Genomic DNA, 21,240 nt, shown 5'->3' with positions numbered 1-21,240 from the left:
AAATCAGTAATGCTACATGAATACTTTGTTAAGGGAATGAAAGTATTTGATTGGCTTCGTTTGAAAAGTACTGTGTTGATAAATCGATTTTTCAAATCGGCCCGTGGCGTTGATGAAATCTTAAACTGTGCGCACAGCAGTGTAGTACACGTACAAAGTATGCTGCAAAGGGACTCGTGGTGTGTAATTTTCAAAAATCTGAAATAAATATAACAGAGCTTAATAAAATTATGATTAAATCAGTAATGCTACATGAATGCTTTGTTTGAGTACTGGCAGTCTTGGATTGGCTTCGTTTGAACAATAACATGTTGATAAACTGTTTTATAAATCGACCCGTGGCGTTGATGAAATCTTAAACTGTACGCACAGCAGTGTAGTACACGTACAAAGTATGCTGCAAAGGGACTCGTGGTGTGTAATTTTCAAAAATCTGAAATAAATATAACGGAGCTTTATAAAATTATGATAAAATCAGTAATGCTACATGAATGCTTTGTTTAGGTAATGACAGTCTTTGATTGGCTTCGTTTGAATGATAACGTGTTTATAAACTGTTTTACAAATCGACCCGTGGCGTTGATGAAATCTTAAACTGTACGCACAGCAGTGTAGTACACGTACAAAGTATGCTGCAAAGGGACTCGTCGTGTGTAATTTTCAAAACTCTGAAATGAACATAACGGAGCTTTATAAAATTATGATAAAATCAGTAATGCTACATAAATGCTTTGTTTGAGTACTGGCAGTCTTTGATTGGCTTCGTTTGTACAATAACGTGTTGATAAACTGTTTTTTTACAAATCGACCCGTGGCGTTGATGAAATATTAAACTGTGCACACAGCAGTGTAGTACACGTACAAAGTATGCTGCAAAGGGACTCGTGGTGCGTAATTTTCAAAAATCTAAAATAAATATAACGGAGCTTTATAAAATTATGATAAAATCAGTAATGCTATATGAATGCTTTGTATAGGTAATGACAGTCTTGGATTGGCTTCGTTTAAATGATAACATGTTGATAAACTGTTTTACAAATCGACCCGTGGCGTTGATGAAATTTAAAACTGTGCGCACAGCAGTGTAGTACACACGCACAGTATGCTGCAAAGGGACTCGTAGTGTGTAATTTTCAGAAATCCGAAATATCTATAACGGAGCTTTATAAAATTATAATAAAATCAGTAATGCTACATGAATGTTTTGTTTAGGTACTGGCAGTCTTTGATTGGCTTCGTTTGAATGATAACGTATTGATAAACCGATTTACATATCGACCCGTGGCGTTGATGAAATTGTAAATTGACGCACAGCAGTGATGTACACCATAAAGTATGCTGCAAAGGGACTCGTGGTGTGTAATTTTCGAAAAACTGAAACAAATATAATGGAGCATTATAAAATTATGATAAAATCAGTAATGCTACATTAATGCTTTGTTTAGGTAATGCCAGTCTTTGATTGTCTAATTTGAATGATACCGTATTGATAAACCGATTTACATATCGACCCGTGGCGTTGATGAAATCGTTAACTGTACGCATAGCAGTGTTAGTGTAGTACACGCGCACAGTATGCTGCAAAGGGACTCGTGGTGTGTAATTTTCAAAAATCGGAAATAAATATGACGGAGCTGCATAAAATTATGATAAAATCAGTAATGCTACATGAATCCTTTGTTTGGTTAATGCCAGTCTTTGTTTTGCATAATTTGAATGATACCGTATTGATAAACTGTTTTACAAATCGACCCGTGGCGTTGATGAAATCTTAAACTGTGCGCACAGCAGTGTAGTACACGCGCACAGTATGCTGCAAAGGGACTCGTCGTGTGTAATTTTCAAAACTCTGAAATAAATATAACGGAGCTTTATAAAATTATGATAAAAACAGTAATGCTACATGAATGCTTTGTTTAGGTAATGACAGTCATTGATTGGCTTTGTTTGAATAAAAACGTATTGATAAACCGTTTTACAAACCGACCCGTGGCGTTGATGAAATCGTTAACTGTACGCACAGCAGCGATGTACACATGCAAACTATGCTGCAAAGGGACTCGTGGTGAGTAATTTTCAAAAATCTGAAATCAATATAACGGAGCTTTATAAAATTATGATAAAATCAGTAATGCTACATGAATGCTTTGTTTAGGTAATGACCGTCTTGGATTGGCTTCGTTTAAATGATAACATGTTGATAAACTGTTTTACAAATCGACCCGTGGCGTTGATGAAATTTAAAACTGTGCGCACAGCAGTGTAGTACATGCGCACAGTATGCTGCAAAGGGACTCGTAGTGTGTAATTTTCAGAAATCTGAAATAAATATAACGGAGCTTTATAAAATTATGATAAATTCAGTAATGCTACATGAATGCTTTGTTTAGGTAATGACAGTCTTTGATTGGCTTCGTTCGAATGATAACGTATTGATAAACCGTTTTACAAATCGACCCGTGGCGTTGATGAAATCTTAAACTGTGCGCACAGCAGTGTAGTACACGCGCACAGTGTGCTGCAAAGAGACTCGTGGTGTGTAATTTTCAGAAATCTGAAATCAATATAACGGAGCTTTATAAAATTATGATAAAATCAGTAATGCTACATGAATGCTTTGTTTAGGTAATGACAGTCTTTGATTGGCTTCGTTTGAATGATAACGTGTTGATAAACTGTTTTACAAATCGACCCGTGGCGTTGATGAAATCTTAAACTGTGCGCACAGCGGTGTTGTATACACACGCAAAGTATGCTGCAAAGGGACTCGTCGTGTGTAATTTTCAAAAATCTGAAATAAATATAGCGGAGCTTTTTAGAATTATGATAAAATCAGTAATGCTACATGAATGCTTTGTTTAGGTAATGCCAGTCTTTGATTGGTCTAATTTGAATAATATCGTATTGATAAACCGTTTTACAAATCGACCCGTGGCGTTGATGAAATCGTAAACTGTGCACACAGCGGTGTACGTTGTTTACACACGCACAGTAGCCTATGCTGCAAACGGACTCGCGTGCTCTTTAATTTTCAATAATCTAAAATAAATACAATGGAGCTTTATCAAATTATGATAAAATGAAATCTTAAACTGTACGCACGGCACAGTGACTTGTCACAGTATATGAAGCAATTTTAGGGGGACTCTCGGTCTTAAATATTTAAAAATCTGAAATAAATACCAGACAGCTTCATAAAAATATAATAAAATCAGCAGAACTAGATGAATCTCTTGTGTACTGAAAGGGAATAGACCAGTCTTTGATTGGCCTTAACTTGAATGATAACGTACGTTCGTGTTGAGAAGTTTTGCAACGTGGAGAGTGATACGTATGTACCCCTGCAGTGGGTCCGATCGACTCGCAACAAGACAAATTCTGGACGGACTTGGTCAAGTCTAAAAGCGTTCTTACCAGTGTGGTTATTTCGGATCCTTTTCACGTGTAACGATCGACTCCTGGCGTTTGGAAACTAACATCTACGATCTTGCGTTGGCACTGCATGCGATTCATCGCCCCTCGATTGACGTCACGAACAGCGCCCTATCGGGTCGGGCTTATTTTCAAATTTGTAAATAAAATGGAAACTAATTTTTTTTAAACCTTAGTTATTTGTTTATTCGTATTCCACTCAAAAGACATTTTTTAGTGACAAAAGCTTTATTTTGACAAAAATACCAATTCCAGGTGACTATGGCATGGAGCGTCTTTTGTTAGTGCGCCCTCTGCCATTCGTCCCATGAAAAGGCGTTTTTCTCGTTGTTTGTTTAATAGACCATGTCCCCTGTATTATGCGAAAAAGACAGGCACTTGATTTTCAGAACCGGTGATTTCATGTACACGTACAGCTCCAATATTTGAGTGTTAAGAATGAAATAAAATTACAAATGTGAGAAATTAGATTTAGTTGTTGCAAACAACTTGTCAACCCAATGGACCGTTGTACCAAATGAAAAATAGTTTTATTTCCTGACGTTTCGAAGGCTATTAAATTGAAATGTATTCGTTATGACCTTTTGTTTTATGTTTATTCAAATTAGAAACATAAGTACACATAAAAAAAACAAAAAAATGGCTGAGAGTTGAAAGCAAGGAAATATTACACAAATAGTTGTTGTTTCAATAGACATTTATTTCATACCACTATTATGATAATTTTTTAAGTATAAAAATATAATTATTTACTTTGTAATAATATACAAAAACAACTGTTGATGCGTAGCCTCACATGTCACTGCGGACAATTAAACCATGTATGATGTATGGAATCACTGGGAAACCGTATGTACTCCTCACAGATCACACCCAACTACAATATACAGGTAGTTACCATTCGAATAGGTACCGTAAGGTACGGCTACTGCTAAGGGTGTTGCTAAGGGGCGTCCTATACCTTAAAGGAACACTATGCTTTGGATCGGACAAGTTGGTCTATAAAGCGTTTTATTTATGTAATGCATAATGGTTGGAAATATGTTTTAAAAGTAGAACGCAATTATCCACACAAAATGTGCCTCGAAATTGCGTGGTTTTCCTTTTACTTTGCGAACTAACACGGTCGGCCATTTATGGGAGTCAACAATTTGACTCCCATAAATGGCCGACCGTCAACAATTTGACTCCCATAAATGGCCGACCGTGTTAGTCGACGCATGTTTGTGTGGATCATTGTATTCTACTTTTAGAACATATTTCTACCCATATGCATTTTATAACAAACAGTTACAATTGCGTTTCAAAGATCAACTCAACCGATCCAAGGCAACGTGTTCCTTTAACACATGATGCATAGAAATCTAGCCTAGCCATAGCCGTAAATTCAGACCAGCCTTAGCCTTTTTTGAGATATGGTAAACACCACAGGAGAACACCGTTTAGTTTGGATGTATAATAGTCAAATTTACCCACACCTGAAAGTGTCACAGTAAAGTGTCACCAAAAATATCTCACAAAAGCTTATAGGGGCCCTATTGAAAGCGTCAAAGATCGGCCCCGGGATGACAGTCACACAATATTTTAAAAGCTTGATAAACCTTTCACATAACTGTTATGAAAGCTTCTCGTTGGCATACTTCCAACATGGAATGCTTCCAAGGACATCAGGTGACACACCTCAATAGTTTTTTTTTCTCAATTCAAAGAAATGAAACCTCAAAGAAAATCTGTAAATACAATCAACAAAAAAATAGTTGCCTTTAGGTTGAATGCTTTACATTGCGTTTGGATTGGGCGCTTTGAGCTATTAAATAGCATTTGTTATGAGATGTATAAGGTTGGAACAATGTATTTAAATGTAGAATATCACAATATACACGGAACAAGGTCTGCTGTTTTGTAGAACAAAATTTTAAACTTCACAAAATGGCAGACAATTACATTTATGTTCCCATGGTTGTATTTCCAGAGGCAAGTTTATGTTTTTTAAACCACTACTCATTATTACAACACACTGTATATGGTTTTGTGCATGAATAACTCTTAAAAAATGATAATTCCAAACAGCCTTATTTTGGAGAGATTTGAAAGCAGTGTTTAAAAAGGCACTGGGGTGGATTTCACAAAGAGTTGGGACCAGTCTCATCTCGAGTTAGGACAGGTTACTCGTCCTAACTTAGGACTGGCCTTAAGTTTGTAATATCACTAAAGAACTGGTCCTAAGTTAGGACTATAGTCCTAACTCTTTGTGAAGTCACTATTGGTAACTCCCTCAAAATAATTATTAGAAAAAAACTTATTTGGTAAAAATGAGCTATGAAAGCTGTTGTTTGTATAAAACATTCACTCTGAAGTAATGTAGATGTAGTTTTTGAGAAAGAGGTAATTTCTCACTCAAAAATGTTAAAACACTTCAGGCCTGAGCTCTTTTATAGGCATATCAAAGCACACAAACTTGTGCAACAAGGGAATATTTTCATTCGTTATTCTCTTGCAACTTAAATGTCCAATTGAGTCCAAATTGTCACAGATTTGTTATTTTATGTTGGGATACACCAAGTGAGAATACATGTACATGTACTTGTCTTTGACAATAACCAACCAAACCAGCTATTTAAACATAAATGCCAAGTAAATTAAATTCATGACATCATTGCATTATACTATTTAATTATACAAAACAAACTCATAAACTCAAAAGGGAAGTAAACTTTGGTAACCACTCTAAAAATTAATGGCGGTAACAACTTTTGGCAAGAAGCCTACAGCAGCTTTTGATAGTACAAGTATAAACGTAATAACATTTTGAGGAACATTTCTTCACTTTGGTTTGTAAAAAGATGTCAGTTTTTATCCCTCAAAGTTTGTATCAGATTGTGTAATATTCCCATAATAGGGATAATACTTCCCGCAAGGAAATATTTGCCCTGTATATTATTTGGTGATTATTTCAAAACCTGACCATCTTTTGAAATGAAATTTACACAGGTTATTTTAATTTTATACTCATTTATAGGATTAAATAACTCCCAAAGTACCAAAAACCAAAGATATATTCTGCCTTTAAACACCCACAAGTACTATATTATGTAGAATACACATACATGTAATACTTTGCGTGATTATTACATCTAAAATCTATATTTGAAATCCAGCAAAATGACTTAGAAATCAATATTTTAAGTACATGTATGTCAAAAAGTTGAATCAAGTTTGAAAAAGAAGATTTTTTGTAGACTCTACTCATCTACTGCCAAGATGCTTTCTCTGAGGTACATGCTTCAAGGCACTGTGCCAGTTACCAGACAACTTGAGCTCACTCAAGATACACATCATCTGGTCCAATGTTAAGTTCTTTGTGCTCTTGTGCCATATAAGGTGCTCGTCCAATGGAAGTCTAGCATGAGGGATGCCACTCTCTTCAGCTTTGCCGAGAGAAATGTTACTTTTCACTCTCCTGTCGACAAACCCACCAATGATGTACACTTTGCTCGAGTCATACTCTGTGAGTATATTTGGCGAGTTGGCTGAGAGATAGACGAGATCTTCATCCCCGAATAGACGCTGAGGACTTTTATTTGAAATGCTGACCATCAAACTGTCGACCTGGTCACCGTAGACTCGCTTAAACTCCTTCTCAATCAAGCCATCCTGCGGTATGTTTGCAAAGTGGATGTGAAAAGGATCTGGCAGTGTTTTGTTGATTTTGACAATGAGGCCGAGCTGCATGATAGTGTTGACAACCTCGCGGCGATCCATGAAGCCCTCGTAGCTCAGATCAAACATGATGGGCTGACCGAACATCAAACCCCTGACCAGGTTCCACTGATGAGCAGTCGCTTCAGAGACAGATACCCCATGTCGGAGGAAACAATTCCTCACAGTCATCAACCTTGTCTCAACTGAGGAATTTTTCTCAAGTGTTTTGAGATTGTGTTTTATAAGTTTCTCTTCAGCCTGTTTGTGTTTTAAATGTTCCTTTCTCGCCAAGAAACTCAACTGTTTATTTCTGCTTGATTTCGTTTTGAGGCTCAGAAGATAATCCAGATCCATGGGATGAATTCTTTCAGGAACTGGTTTCTTATACTGCTGTCTCAGCTGGATTGCACAGGCTACATTCTTGATATTATTTTGCATATGAGTTTTCGCCGAGTCCTCATTGTTTTTTAACCTTCTCAGAATCTCTTGCTCCAGAGAAAGGAAGCCTGCAAACAGTCCAGGAGAATTTCTTGAAACCTCAGTTAACTCCCAACTTGGTTCTCGGCGCTCTGCATTCTGTAGGTGGATCTCTTCAAACTGATGTGCATGTGTACTGAAACATTTGCTCAGTGGAGAAAGTTGACAATTTCTGAATTGCTTGTGGAAGTTTAAACCTTGAAACAAGTGCCCCAGAAGCAGTTGTCGTCTTTGCCTCTGAGTGGGCCTTTCTTGGTGAGAATCTTCATAGATCTCGATGAAATCTGGGAGTATTTGGAAAAATTCTGATGATGGCTTTACATTTCGACGGCTACGAATGATGATTTTTGCCTGACCCCTCCGAATGGCTTGCATGGGCGTTCTCAAATGCTTTAAGCTTATCATAATAATGACGAGTTAGTTTGACCCGAGTGGCAACCTTTCCTAAATAAATGAAAAATAAAAATATACCAATCATAGGCACGTTGGAAATATTAATGTTAATTCATGTGAAATAATTGGACGGACTGTGAGCAGAGAGGATACATCAATCAACCATTGATGAATACCAACGACAGTTTATCCACTCTGATTGGTCGAGAGGGCATCACTTGGGGGTGCCAAAGAAACCAAAATGGATCTGAAATCTGAATGAATATCCTCACGAAAAAAAAAAGCAGAAATGAGATGAACAAACATTATTAAAAACGAAATTCGTAGCACGTTCTACGTAGTTCACGAAAAAGCACACAAGCTTAGTTTACATAAAACAGCCGTTGATTTGTGTTTGCGCCCTCACCGGCCCACAGCTCAGCAGGCGAATGACGTCATGTTGATTCGCATATTCCAAGATGGCTGCGCCATGTACGAAACGATAAAATTAGAGGAAAAGTTTCCGCATGGCGCCACCACTTTTTCATTCGATATGAAATAATATAGTATCTAATATTTACCTCATTGATATATCCCTTTTTGTAAAAATGAGTGAAAAAGTGGTGGCGCCATACGGAAAGTTACCCAAATTAGAGTCGGCGAAAGGGGTAGCAAAGTTATCGTTAAATTTTTTTTAATTTTTTTATATTTGTTTCACTTTTAACTACACACAAAGCAAGCTAAGAGTTAGGTGAACACATTCTGCCGGTTTATATTGCTGGGTGGCTCGTAGATAAGGCGCCAGAATTTTTATTTTTTGCTGCATGAGGAAATGGTGTGGACGTGTGGCTACTAAGGATTCAGCTATCCTTGGCCACACAAGTAATTAGAAAGTCAAGTGGGGCTAGATTAGATAGCCTATAAATATGATGATAGTTAGTAGACTAATCATGCTATTAGCTCATTCAATCCATGGAGGATCTTAGTTATACACTTAAAATCAACACCGTTTCAAATCTATATCAATTAACAATTTTACTCACCATTTTTAAGATATAATCGATTACAAAAGTGAGGTAGACACGAAAATTACCCTTCCAAAACCTTTCCACAACCGGCCGGCTAGGATGCACACCGTGTACCAGTGACGCAGAACACAGGGGACCAAGATAAAGACAGGGGACCAGTGTCGTCGCCACCCACGCACCCCCCACACCGGGCCGGCATCAACGAGCAACAACAGAGGGCGTAGTAGGACCCCGTATAACTTTTGTTTACGCATTGTTTACAAAAAAGTCTATAATTATTATGCTGCTTTGAACCGGCCGATCGCAGCTGCGCTTGGTAAGATTAAGAACGTTTTTATACGATATACAGGAAGTAAAATAGGCAATATAAGACAAACCACATGTTTTATAAATAGTGTGACCTCGGGCAGTCCACTTTTTGGATAAATTTCCGTATGGCGCCACCACTTTTTCACAAATTTTACAAAAAGGGATATCTCATTGACAAGATTGATGAGGAGGTAAATTAGATACTATAATATTATTCATATCGAATGAATTAGTGGTGGCGCCATACGGAAACTTTTCCCACATTTTAATTCAACATGAAATAAATTCGTATTTTATACGCAAAAATAAAGATGTTAAAATTAGTGCAAACAATAATTTTAAACCATATAGTATTTTAGACAGAGTAGGGGCGGGCGGGGGCAGGTAGAGCATGGAGTCTATTTTCTACCTTCATAGGAATGCTGGTCATCTCGCCACCTGCAGGCTCGCCACCAACAAAGTCGCCCCCTACCCGGCTCGCCCCGAGTTGAAACAAAGTCGCCCCCTGGCAATATCGCCCCCAAACAATGTCGCCCCCTAGCAAAGTTGCCCCCTGACAATGTCGCCCCCAGCCAATGTCGCCCCCTAGCAAAGCCGCCCCCAGATGTAGTTCGGAAAATAATTAAGGCTACAATAGTTATGGTAAAAAAATATAGTTAAAACATTTTCAGAAAAATCTCCATCTGAAGTAATGTGCTTGTGGAAGATCTAACCCTAACCCTATTCCCTAACCCTAACCCTAACCCTTAATTATTTTCTGGGGGCGACTTTGCTAGGGGGCGCCATTGGCTGGGGGCGACATTGTCAGGGGGCGACTTTGCTAGGGGGGCGACATTGTTTGGGGGCGACATTGTCATGGGGCGACTTTGTAACAACTCGGGGCGAGCCGGTTAGTGGGCGACTTTGCAGGGGGCGACTTTGTTGGTGGCGAGCTTGCTAGGTGGCGAGATGACCAGCCCCCCTTCACAGGTACGGTAGAGAAAAAGTTCACCCACTGTGATCATGGAGGTGTGATTCAGCCATAGAATTGTAAATATCTTTTCATTTAGGTATTGGTTTCTAGATAAGGAGGGGGGGGGGGGGTGGAACTGAAGGTCGTTCCGCTATATTGTTCACAACTTTTTTGTATGCATGATAACAATATTGATGAGGTTTGTTCCACTATCAATCAACTACATAATCTACGTACAAGTACAACTGCGAAGTTTGTTCCGTCCATAATTATAAAATTTTGTCTACAACTACAAGGTTTTCCGCTATACCATCTACAAAACTACGAAGTTTGTTCCACTTTATGGTTTACAAATACAAGGTTTGTTCCGCTAAATATCATCTACAACTGCAAAGTTAGTTCCATAATAATAATGATTGTCTACAACTACAATACAAGGTTTGTTCCGCGATATTTTACAACTACGACACAAGGTTTGTTCTGTTATATCGTCTACAACTACAAAGTTTGTTCCATAATAATGATTACAACGACGAGGGTTGTTCCCCTATTTGAGACGATAGCGAAACAAACTTCATAATCTCTTGGACTAGAGAGTACTATTAGTTTTAGGGGTATTATGACTAAAACTAAATTCAGCATTTTCTTTGTTTTACAGTTTGAAGACATAATTTGATAAGGATGAGACAGTCAGGATGAGTTTCCTCCTTCCCAAGCTGGCAAGTAAGAAGGAGATAGATCAAGTAATTAAGACGACACAAGACTTGGTCCTTGTCCTTCGGTTTGGACGCAATACCGATCTAACATGCCTTCAGCTCGATGAAATTGTAAGTAAACAGGCTTGTGGTTATAAAGACCCCTTGCAATACGCACAGCGTATGTGCCTATCCTGGGTGTAATTTTTGGTTTCAAAATCGTATACAAACATGCACAAAAGCAAGTTGACACCAAAAATTACGCGCAGTTTGGAGGCGTGTTCTATATTGTGTAAGAAGTCAATAGCTCCCCCTTGCATAACTGCTACAGGTAAGCTGAGGTCACACGCAAGACTGCAAGACTTGTAACTAAGAATCTTTACTGGACCTGGATTCTATTTACAAGACTAGAATCAAAATGAGAAGAGACTAGAATCACAATGAGAAGAGACTAGAATCAAACTGAGAAGAGACTAGAATCAAAATGAGATGAGACTAGAATCAAAATGAGAAGAGACTAGGATCAAAATGAGAAGAGACTAGAATCAAAATGAGAAGAGACTAGAATCAAAATGAGAAGAGACTAGAATCAAAATGAGAAGAGACTAGAATCAAAATACCAGAGACTAGAATCAAAACGAGAAAACATTTTTATAACCCTTTTCCTTTAAAGACAGTGGACACTATTGGTAATTATCAAAGACCAGTCTTCTCACTTGGTGTATCTCAACATATGCATAAAATAGCCAACCTGTGAAAATTTCAGCTCAATTAGTCGTCTAAGTTGCGAGATAACTATGAAGAAAAAACACCCTTGTCACACAAAGTTGTGTGCTTTCAGATGCTTGATTTCGAGACCTCAAATTCTAAATCAAATTCGTGGAAAATTACTTCTTTCTCGAAAACTACATCACTACCGAAGGAGCCATTTCTCACAATGTTTTATACTATCAACCTATCCCCATTACTCTTTACCATGTACGGTTTTATGCTAATAATTATTTTGAGTACTTACCAATAGTGTCCACTGCCTTTAAACAAAACCCCAAGAGAAGATTGATCTCTTCTGTCTGTTTAATGGGCGATATTTGTGAGACTCAACATTTGATCATCATTCTTTTGAGACAAAGATGTTTAATTAAGAAAGAAAAAAAAAAAACACAATACCACTGGACTTGTCTTGCTAACTTGACCTGAGATTACTTTGTCAATCAACTTGACCCAGGATAACTTTGTCAATCAAAACTTAATAAATTATGCAACATAATAATGGTATTAATAGACAAACATAAATTTGATCAAGTCAAATAATATTTTTCCCAAACAGCTTGCCAAGACTGCCCATGATCTGTCCAAGATGGCTGCCATCTACTGCGTTGACGCAGACAGTGTGCCAATCTATTTGCAATACTTTGACATCACACTTATACCAGCAACTGTTTTCTTCTTCAATGGACAACACATGAAGGTGGACTATGGGTATGCATAAAGTTTAAATCAACTTCCAAAGTGAACTGGGGTTGAATTCCTAACTTAGGACTACTTTTAAGGCAAGTCCTAAGTTAGGACGAGTAACTCGCCCGTACTTGAGATAAGACCAGTCTAACCTCTTTTTGAAATCTTCCCAAGGGCCCGATTTCATAGAGCTGCTTAAACACAAGTAGCTAAGCAGAGTGCTTACCAGAGCAGGGTTACCAACCCAAATACCATGCCACATGTACAATTTATGACTGGTTTCTTGCTGATTTGTGCTAAGCAGAAAATGTTTAAGCAACTTAAGCAGCTCTATGAAATTTTGCCTTGGCTGTACACACTAAAAAATAACAAGATAAAGAAGACATAAAACATTGAACCAATTGTACAAATTGCAGTTTATTTTGTATGTGTGATCCTAAAATTTGTTGTTCACAGGGTTGTGTTGGAGGTTTTGTCCAACCAAACTGTGACACAACCCTTATCCAAGCTATTTGGTTTACATAAAGTCACAAGCCTGTCTCAAAATAACTTCGCTCTTGGAGCCGAGGCCTGGATTCAAACAAGTAAACTTGAAAAGCTAAGAATTGACTGTAGTTTTTATACTTAAAAAAACCCAACAAAAACTGTTTAAAATTCTAATTTCAGGACTCCTGATCACACAAAGTTTATTGGGAGCTTTAAGACGAAGCAAGACTTCATCGATCTTGTCGAGGTCATCTACCGTGGAGCTATGAAGGGAAAGGTCATGGTCACCTCCCCCATTGATCCCCAAAACATCACACAGTACGAGTTGCTCTACCAGGACATATGATCTACCGACCAGGAACCTCCAGAACTTGAGCCTTGTACTGCTGAGGACTCACTGTGACTAGCCTGACTGCGACAGGTTGACCCTCCGAGGTTGTACCTCCGAGGTTGTACCTCTTTCATATCACACTTTGGATATGACCAACTGAGGATACAATTGGAGTGTCATGGCGGAGTACTTTAGAGCATCGACTTCAAGTTCTTGCGGTTTATCCATCGGGGTCTAAAAGCTGTTGACTTCGATATCAACGTCAATGTATGACCACTTAGGAGAGAAGTATCCCCTCAAAGCCGACTCAGTCCCCGTCAATTTCCTCCTCATCACTGAAGTAGGAGCTCTGCTTCAATTTGAGCTTCTTTGAGGGAGGTCCTTGGACTGATGAAGAGGAGAATGAGGCAAACTCATTGTAGGCTCCTCGTGCCACAGTGTCTCTGTAGACATCTTCCTCTTCTTTCGCCCTCTATTAGAAGCGGAGATAAGAAATGTACAAGTGAGAAACTTATTTTGTATCATGTTTCCGTGGAGAAAATGAACTCATTTTAAATGCCACTGTGTAGAGTGTGAAATGATTTTGTGAAGAGTGTATGCCACAGCGTCCTGATAAATGATTCTGTGAAGAGTGTATGCCACAGCATCCTGTTAAATGATTCTGTGAAGAGTGTATGCCACAGCGTCCTGATAAATGATTCTGTGAAGAGTGTATGCCACAGCGTCCTGATAAATGATTCTGTGAAGAGTGTATGCCACAGCGTCCTGTTAAATGATTCTGTGAAGAGTGTATGCCACAGCGTCCTGTTAAATGATTCTGTGAAGAGTGTATGCCAAAGCGTCCTGTTAAATGATTCTGTGAAGAGTGTATGCCACAGCGTCCTGTTAAATGATTCTGTGAAGAGTGTATGCCACAGCGTCCTGTTAAATGATTCTGTGAAGAGTGTATGCCACAGCGTCCTGTGAAATGATTCTGTGAAGAGTGTTTGCCACAGCGTCCTGTTGCAGCAAGTTTATCTTTCTCATTGTACAGTTGACTCCAGTTTTAATGAGCTAGCATAATTGGTTGCGGTCCCAAACTGCCCAGTGTGTGTTTCAATCCATTTAAGTATGGATTATACATGCACCATAATAGCAGGAACATGGTTTCAAGAAGTTAAGTTGGTCGGCACGTAATGAGTATACTTTTCAACACCACAAGACCACACTGGGAGTTCTCAGAACCAAAACTTCTCCCAATAGAGTTGTATAAAATTAATGGTTGTTACAGCATGTCTTTTTCTTATGAATATTTCAAACTGATGATCTAAAGCTAAAATCGTACCAAGTTCTTCAGAAGAGCAAACAGCAAAATATAAAATTGTTTGTATTTTTATATTTCTTAAATTTGCAAAGGAAGTTCTTTTTTACATCCACAGCAAATGTACATTTTGAAATAAAACAAAGACATTGATTGTCTAATTCTTGATTATACAGTCGTGACAATTTTCTTGTTCCTGTCTAACGCCTAAGAAACATCAAACGATAAATACAAAATAAAAAACTGCACTGAAATTTTAATAACAAAAGATGAAGATGATGACATAAAAAAAGGAAAAGAAAAAAGATGAAATCTGCAGAATGCAAATTTCAAAGGTCTTCTCAGAAAAAAAGTGTCTGGCATAAGATAATACCTCTGACTGGTAGACTAGATGATTTGGGGTAAAATTACACACAAAGGGGTGATAGGCTACTGAAAATTGTTTCTTATACATAAATACCTCGGACAGTTTCGCTATTCCTATTGGTGGAGAGGGCGTCACGTGGGTGTTTATAAACCTTTGTTAACGTGTTGAAACATGGGCGTGACACGCAAGCTTGCACCTGTGCTTATCAGAGAGTTTCTTAATTCCTATTGGTCGAGAGCAATGGCCGGGACAGTTGTGCCACATCACACGATGTGTGCCACATCACGCTATGTGCGCGACGCGCACAGCATTCCCTTATAAAAGAAGTAGGTACCTGTCTTTATCCTTGCGGATAAAGACAGGGACCCAGTCTTGCAAGACTGTTATTATTAATCATGTACAGTGTTTCTTCAAGGGTCTGACCTGGAAGCTGATGGCTGCTCCAAGGCTCTCTAGTGCTGGATCCTCTCCCTCAGATTCCTCCTCCCTGGAGGAAACAAAAGTCAACAAATAAATATTACGAACGAGTATTGCCCAAAATGATGACAATAATAAAGTACTAGTCATGATTGCATTTGTGCACAAATGCATCATTCATAATATTTCAAATTACTCAACTTACTTTTAAGTTTTGTTTGTATTCCAAGCAATTATAACCGATCTAGCCAATTTAAAAGAGGAATTTAAATTATAAAATACATTTATATAATCTAAATTTAAAAATGCTACCAGGCACTTTTCGTTAAAACAAAAAAAAACTAAAACATACACTGTAAAACCACAAAAGTAAAATCATTAAAAGGGCAAAAGTAAGATCCACAAAATCTGATCCTAAAAACAATAAACGTAAAAGTATACAGATATATCAAAGCAATCAAACACAACAGTAAAAACCTGGTACAATATAAAGATCCTGAAAAAGTTACTCTAAGATTCACAACAGAAAAATATTTAAGATGAAACCAGTAACTGTTAGAACCATCCAATAAAAACCACAACTATGCTGTAAAACAGTAAGGGCAACAAGATAATTGAAAATAACATTTAAGTTAAAAATGCTTCTCTAAAGAGATGTGTCATGCTTATCTACAAAATACAGCAATGTAACTACTCAACCTTTATATATAGTGTTTTTCTGACTTTGGGTATTTCATCAGAAGAAATAATAACAACAGACATTTATATTCAGTAACATACTCTATTGCGCATTTCAAGAAGTAAATAAATGCAGAGAAAGAAATACAAATACACAAACAGAACTTCATTCAAGTGAATATGATTACTAAACACAAGGAGGTAGATTATGCCATAGTTTTGGAGCAGCTAACACAACATGCTTGATTTTTTTTCTGATTGGGTAAGACAACAATGTGTGGTATTGCAAACTCCTGAGACGGTAAGTTGTTTGAGTGATTTCGGGTTATGAGATCTTGTTGCTAAACCATGAATGGCTTCTTAACTTAATAAAATAATAAAAGAGCTTTTTAAAGCTCTTGTTCTTTATCGAGACGGTAACCAGTGTAACTTATTTTACAATGGATAACATCAAGAGTACCTAGAGGAATTACAGATAAGTCTAGTGTACATCCTGAAAAAGAGATACGGATATAAATTGTATTGAAGGAGAAATACAGAGGACAAGATAAGCCTGCAAAAGAGAAGCTGACATTGGCAGATTGGTGTCCTGGTATGGCAAGTCTGAAAGTAAACAAGTGATTACAATATATCTTTAAAACAATTGAAAAGAAGATGATAAATAATGGTTTATACATTAATAATGTATAAACCATTATCTATGCTTTTTATAGTAATTGATGTTAGCATCAGAAACTATTTTATGCCAACTATTTTGACTGAGAATATTGAACAGCCACAACAATAATAAAGCAACAACACTTAAACAACAATAGCAGACATTTTAAAATGTGTTAAAAAAGTCATTGAGCAGAACAAATGCAAACAAAGAAACACAGTGTAAGCATTGGAAGTACTTGGACATAAGTTGCCATTGAAGGATAAAATCGATAGTTATTATATATATTAAGAAACACAATGTATGAAGTTGGAAGTACTGGCCAAAATGGACAAAATCATTGAACACAGACAAGAACCTCTTTAACGTTAAATAAATAATGACTTAAATGATTCTCAAATAGGGACAAATTGGAAACCTGATGTAAGGAAAGAAGGAGCATTTCAAACAGTAAGACCTGTATGAGAGAAAAAGGTAATAGACGAAGAAGGGAAGGGGAGAGAGAAGGGAAGACATAGAAGGGGAGCCCCTTCCCCTCTTTTTTCCTTCTTCGCTATAACCTTCTCTCCTCCGTCTCCTAGCATTTTCCTTAATCTCCTTTCTTTCTTTGTCTACATCTTTCTCACATCTCCTCTTTCTTCGTCTGAAGCCTTTTCTCTATAGCTACAGACCAAGAAGGGGAGGAGAGACGGAGGAGAAGGCTAGGCAGGGGAGGGGATGATCGAGTAGACCAGGAGATGAAGGAGAACATTTAGCGAAAAGAAGGGAAGAAGGCCTAGCTGTAGACAAAGAAGGAGAAGAATGTAGACCAAGAAGGAGAAGGAGACAGATGAGAAGGAATTATAGACAAAGAACAGATAGAAGGTAGGGAATAAAGGGGGGAGAGGGAAAATCTTACTCTGAATCTTTGTACTCCTCCTCTATCTCATCCTCCCGTTTCCTCTTCTTCTTCTCTTTCTTCTTGGGGGGTTCCCTGTCACCGAGGGAGTTCTTAGGGCAGTTGTAACTCAGGTGACCAAACTCCTGCATATTTTGATTTTAAAAGTGAAATAAATACCTTTTAACAGTCTGACATTATGAACTATTTTATATTTTCTTTTGATAATTTTAACAGCACCCTAAATTAAGTATTTGCTTCTGCCCCCTCCCCCCTGAATGAAAATGTCTGGTTCTGCCACCTTGTATGCCAGCTTTGAAGCCGAGAGTAGTGAAAACCTTGGGCATGCAGCGGATACGCACTTGTGTGACGCAGTGATCTATCAAAGGACATCCACTGCACAAGCCGTTCATTTGAACACCCCCCAAAATGATCTGATCTAAATGATACAGGCTGTATTTGTATTGTAGTAGTGTTTCCAAATGAGACAACGGAGGCTGAACCACATATGGAGCATCGTAATATTACAATGCTTTTACTCACACCACATTCATAGCATCTCGTTTTGTCTGGATAATTCTTCTTTTTGATGAATTCTGCCGCTCGTCCATTGTCTGCTGCTATGGATACCTTCCACTTTCTTCCAAACAGCTACAAAAATACATAATAAAATATCTCAAAGTGAATGACTGATAATTTGAATATTTTGGATGAGAGAGTTACTGAATCAAAACTTGTTGACTAATAAAACCCAAAAGCATAAACATATTTCTGTGACTGATGGGTACTTTGTTTTATTAAGTGAACTTTCAAATAACTTTTTAAGCCTCCTGCAGCTGATTTCACGAAACTTTACCAAACTACGTAAATCCGAGTTGGACTTACGCAGTTGCGTAAAGTTTCGTGAAATCGGCTGCAGCTGTCCGACCGTTAAATGTCATCCATTGAATGATTAGCAATGCCAGTCCATATTATAGTATACTTGCTAAACTTGGGCGATACCACGATATTATCGAATATCGTGATATTAATTTGGAAACGATTTCGATATCGGATCGAATTGGTTTTAATCGAAATATCGATATATCGCGATATATCGCGATATCAATCAAGTATCGCAATATCGCGATGTATTTCCTAGCTGAGACATCTTGCAACCCATAGGTTTGGAGTAAAACCAAAAAAATAGGTCATTAGAACACCTCTCTTATGCTATGACTGTATCTTCTACAACTTTCACTGGGAGTTTGAAGACTGATGATGTCAAATTTAATTAATCGCGATTATATCGAATATCGCGATATATTGTCGGCGATATATCGTGAATAAAATAAATCGATATCGCCCAAGCTTAATACTTACCTCTCTACCGTTAAGACCCTTGATTGCCTTGAAACAGGAATCTTTTTGAAGGAATAAAACAAATGCCACGCCTGTACTCCTCCTTGTCTCCTTGTCCTTTGAAATGGTCACCCTGCAACAGGTGGGAGAAATTCATATCAATAACTTGTGAGTTGAATGCTGACGTACATAAGACGGAATGTGTGTTCGTTCTTTACTTGGGAATTTCTGAAAATAGCCAGTTTGCAATGACTACACTGTAGTTTGTTGTTAGTTTTCATCCAACAAGAACAAATCTTAAAATACTCAAGTAAGTTGTACTAAGAACCACATTCTTATCTAGGTTTTATTTTGTATTACGAAGGAACCTACAAAACACTACTGTTTAAATGGAGGGATTAGGGAACATCGGAAGGTAGCTCAGTTCAAAAACAAGTAAATTTTTCATTTAAATGTACATGAATATGGTTGGGAAGCCTAGAATTCTCAGAAAGGGGACCTTATCACTGTTGAGTACTAGCCAATAACACAATGAAGAGAAGACAAGGAAGGGCAGGGAAACCCAATTTTCCTCATAAGTGCCCTCACTGAATGCAAACCAGCGTCCCAGAGGTGGAAGCGAGGGAAGATACCACTACGCCAACTCGATGACCCAAATCGTGCTCAGGTTCCGATCGAACCTTGAAACTTGAGTACAGTACATTATAATAAAACACTAAGTAATGTTACTGATTCAATGCACAGTGTAAATTGTCATTAGGTACTTTACTTACTTCACAACTTTGCCATATTTTTCAAAGATCTGAAATAAAAAGGAACCAAAGAAAGATATTTTTACCAACAACCAAAATGCAAAAAAGTGACTAATGTAATAAAATACCCTACCCCAAATGACCCCTAATAAGGTTTATCGCGATTCAGCACCGCAATGCGTTGTGGGAAGGAATATGGGGCGGTTTCTATGCAGTTTCTACGACTCGCACACGCAATACCTTTGTGTAGGTTCAACAGCGCCCTCTCTTGATATTTTGCTATTGGCAAAAAAACCTTATTGTGATAACATCAAAGACAACAAAACAGAGACGTTTACTAGTTTCAGTTTTTATGCTGATCACTTTAGTTACACACCTATATTCCGACACCCCTATTTTCCGACACATATGTTCCGACAACTCGGCCTATATTCCGACACCCCTATGTTCTGACACCCCTATATTACGACACCCCTATGTTCCGACAATTGAACATATTTTCCGACACCCCTATGTTCCGAAACCCCTATATTCCGACACTCCTATGTTCCGACACCCCTAAAGTCACTACAGGTCTTTTGAGGTTGTTTTCCTCCAAAACTCAGTAAATGTGCAAAACAACCTCTTGCCATTGGCTCGCCACTATAGTATTATTATCAGATGTGCAACTACATTAGGTTTAAGTTTGCTGGCAGCAAACCTGAATATATCCACCTTCAGTTCAGCCGACATGATATCCACCTGGACAATGCATGTAGTGTGCATGGGCCGGGCTAGCCCCACTTGTGTGGCCAAGGATAGCTGAATCTTGGCCACACAAGTGGGGCTAGGGCGGGGCAAGCAACTACGACTCAGAATAAGTTTCAATAATCGTAACCCTCCTCCCTCCGCTGCCGTCAGTGGGGGAGGATTACAATTATCGCAACTACTCTAGTCTAACTAACCTAGTATTAGTAAATAAGTCTAATTCTAGTCTAATTCTAAAAAATTTAAGACTAAATCATAAATGATAGAAATTTAAGTTTTAAATTAAATGTAACCATCATATTTATATATATTCATATACGTACAACTGAACTCCATAACATATTTTCAACATTGTCCTCTACACACATACCTAGTAGTAGGTAGTAGACTATAGCATGATTGTTAGTGGTTTATGCGTTATCTTGCGCAACACACACTAAGTTCTTTGGCCACCACATTGCATCGTATTCAGAACCATATCGTTACTGGTTAAGGGGAAAAGTAAAGCACAAAATGAAAGCAATTTTTTTTTAATCTTCACTCACTTTATGCAGATCGTTGTTCGTCAGTGAAAATGGTAGATTTGAGACATAACACGTCGTCTTACTAGGTGCAAGTCCTCCACTCATTTTAATGCAAATAATGGGAACGTTTAGAAGTTAGAAAGAATCAACTTTACGGACCTCACTCAACCTGCTGCGTGCAAATGATGTAGACGACTTTTTGTCATGTTTTTATTGGTGTTTACTCGTCAACTGAGGGCGCTATATATTGATATATATGTTGAATACAATTATTTTATTTTAGAGTAAAATTCTCAGTTGTCATAATTTTGTTGTTTATATCTTTACAAAAATAAACAAA

The 21,240-nt window shown here is 37.8% G+C and overlaps 3 protein-coding genes across 3 annotated transcripts; 1 reads left to right on the top strand and 2 right to left on the bottom strand.

Moving 5' to 3' along the window:
* Window positions 1–5,960: 5,960 nt before the first annotated feature.
* Window positions 5,961–9,117, bottom strand: LOC117302342 (tRNA methyltransferase 10 homolog C-like). The gene is made up of 2 exons (XM_033786261.1): window positions 9,027–9,117; window positions 5,961–8,055 (listed from the first exon to the last, which is right to left on the bottom strand). The coding sequence occupies exon 2, from the start codon at window positions 8,014–8,016 to the stop codon at window positions 6,679–6,681; it is 1,338 nt and encodes a 445-aa protein (XP_033642152.1). The 5' UTR covers window positions 8,017–8,055; window positions 9,027–9,117; the 3' UTR covers window positions 5,961–6,678.
* A 116-nt stretch (window positions 9,118–9,233) lies between these two features.
* On the top strand, window positions 9,234–13,265 carry LOC117302361 (thioredoxin-like protein 4B). Its single transcript, XM_033786285.1, has 4 exons — window positions 9,234–9,327; window positions 10,931–11,099; window positions 12,295–12,446; window positions 13,089–13,265. Exons 2-4 carry the CDS (start codon window positions 10,968–10,970, stop codon window positions 13,252–13,254), a joined length of 450 nt encoding a protein of 149 aa, XP_033642176.1. The 5' UTR covers window positions 9,234–9,327; window positions 10,931–10,967; the 3' UTR covers window positions 13,255–13,265.
* A 260-nt stretch (window positions 13,266–13,525) lies between these two features.
* On the bottom strand, window positions 13,526–21,121 carry LOC117302353 (zinc finger CCHC-type and RNA-binding motif-containing protein 1-like). Its single transcript, XM_033786272.1, has 7 exons — window positions 20,922–21,121; window positions 19,651–19,679; window positions 18,899–19,010; window positions 18,080–18,187; window positions 17,558–17,682; window positions 15,330–15,393; window positions 13,526–13,711 (listed from the first exon to the last, which is right to left on the bottom strand). The coding sequence occupies exons 1-7, from the start codon at window positions 21,003–21,005 to the stop codon at window positions 13,547–13,549; spliced, it is 687 nt and encodes a 228-aa protein (XP_033642163.1). The 5' UTR covers window positions 21,006–21,121; the 3' UTR covers window positions 13,526–13,546.
* Between the last annotated feature and the right edge of the window lie 119 nt (window positions 21,122–21,240).

Source organism: Asterias rubens, chromosome 2, assembly GCF_902459465.1.
Source record: "Asterias rubens chromosome 2, eAstRub1.3, whole genome shotgun sequence".
In the NCBI taxonomy this organism is placed as follows: Eukaryota; Metazoa; Echinodermata; class Asteroidea; order Forcipulatida; family Asteriidae; genus Asterias; species Asterias rubens.
Note: the sequence above shows the minus strand (reverse complement) of the source record. Positions and strands in the feature narration are given on the sequence as shown.

Coding starts and splice junctions, on each gene's coding strand:
- LOC117302342 (XM_033786261.1), bottom strand. CDS start 8,016: ATGATAAGCTTAAAGCATTTGAGAACGCCCATGCAAGCCATTCGGAGG.
- LOC117302361 (XM_033786285.1), top strand. CDS start 10,968: ATGAGTTTCCTCCTTCCCAAGCTGGCAAGTAAGAAGGAGATAGATCAA. Junction 11,100..12,294: donor GCCTTCAGCTCGATGAAATT/GTAAGTAAACAG, acceptor TTTCCCAAACAG/CTTGCCAAGACTGCCCATGA. Junction 12,447..13,088: donor CACATGAAGGTGGACTATGG/GTATGCATAAAG, acceptor TTCTAATTTCAG/GACTCCTGATCACACAAAGT.
- LOC117302353 (XM_033786272.1), bottom strand. CDS start 21,005: ATGAGTGGAGGACTTGCACCTAGTAAGACGACGTGTTATGTCTCAAAT. Junction 19,011..19,650: donor AAATATGGCAAAGTTGTGAA/GTAAGTAAAGTA, acceptor CACCTGTTGCAG/GGTGACCATTTCAAAGGACA. Junction 18,188..18,898: donor AGGGTCTTAACGGTAGAGAG/GTAAGTATTAAG, acceptor GTATTTTTGTAG/CTGTTTGGAAGAAAGTGGAA.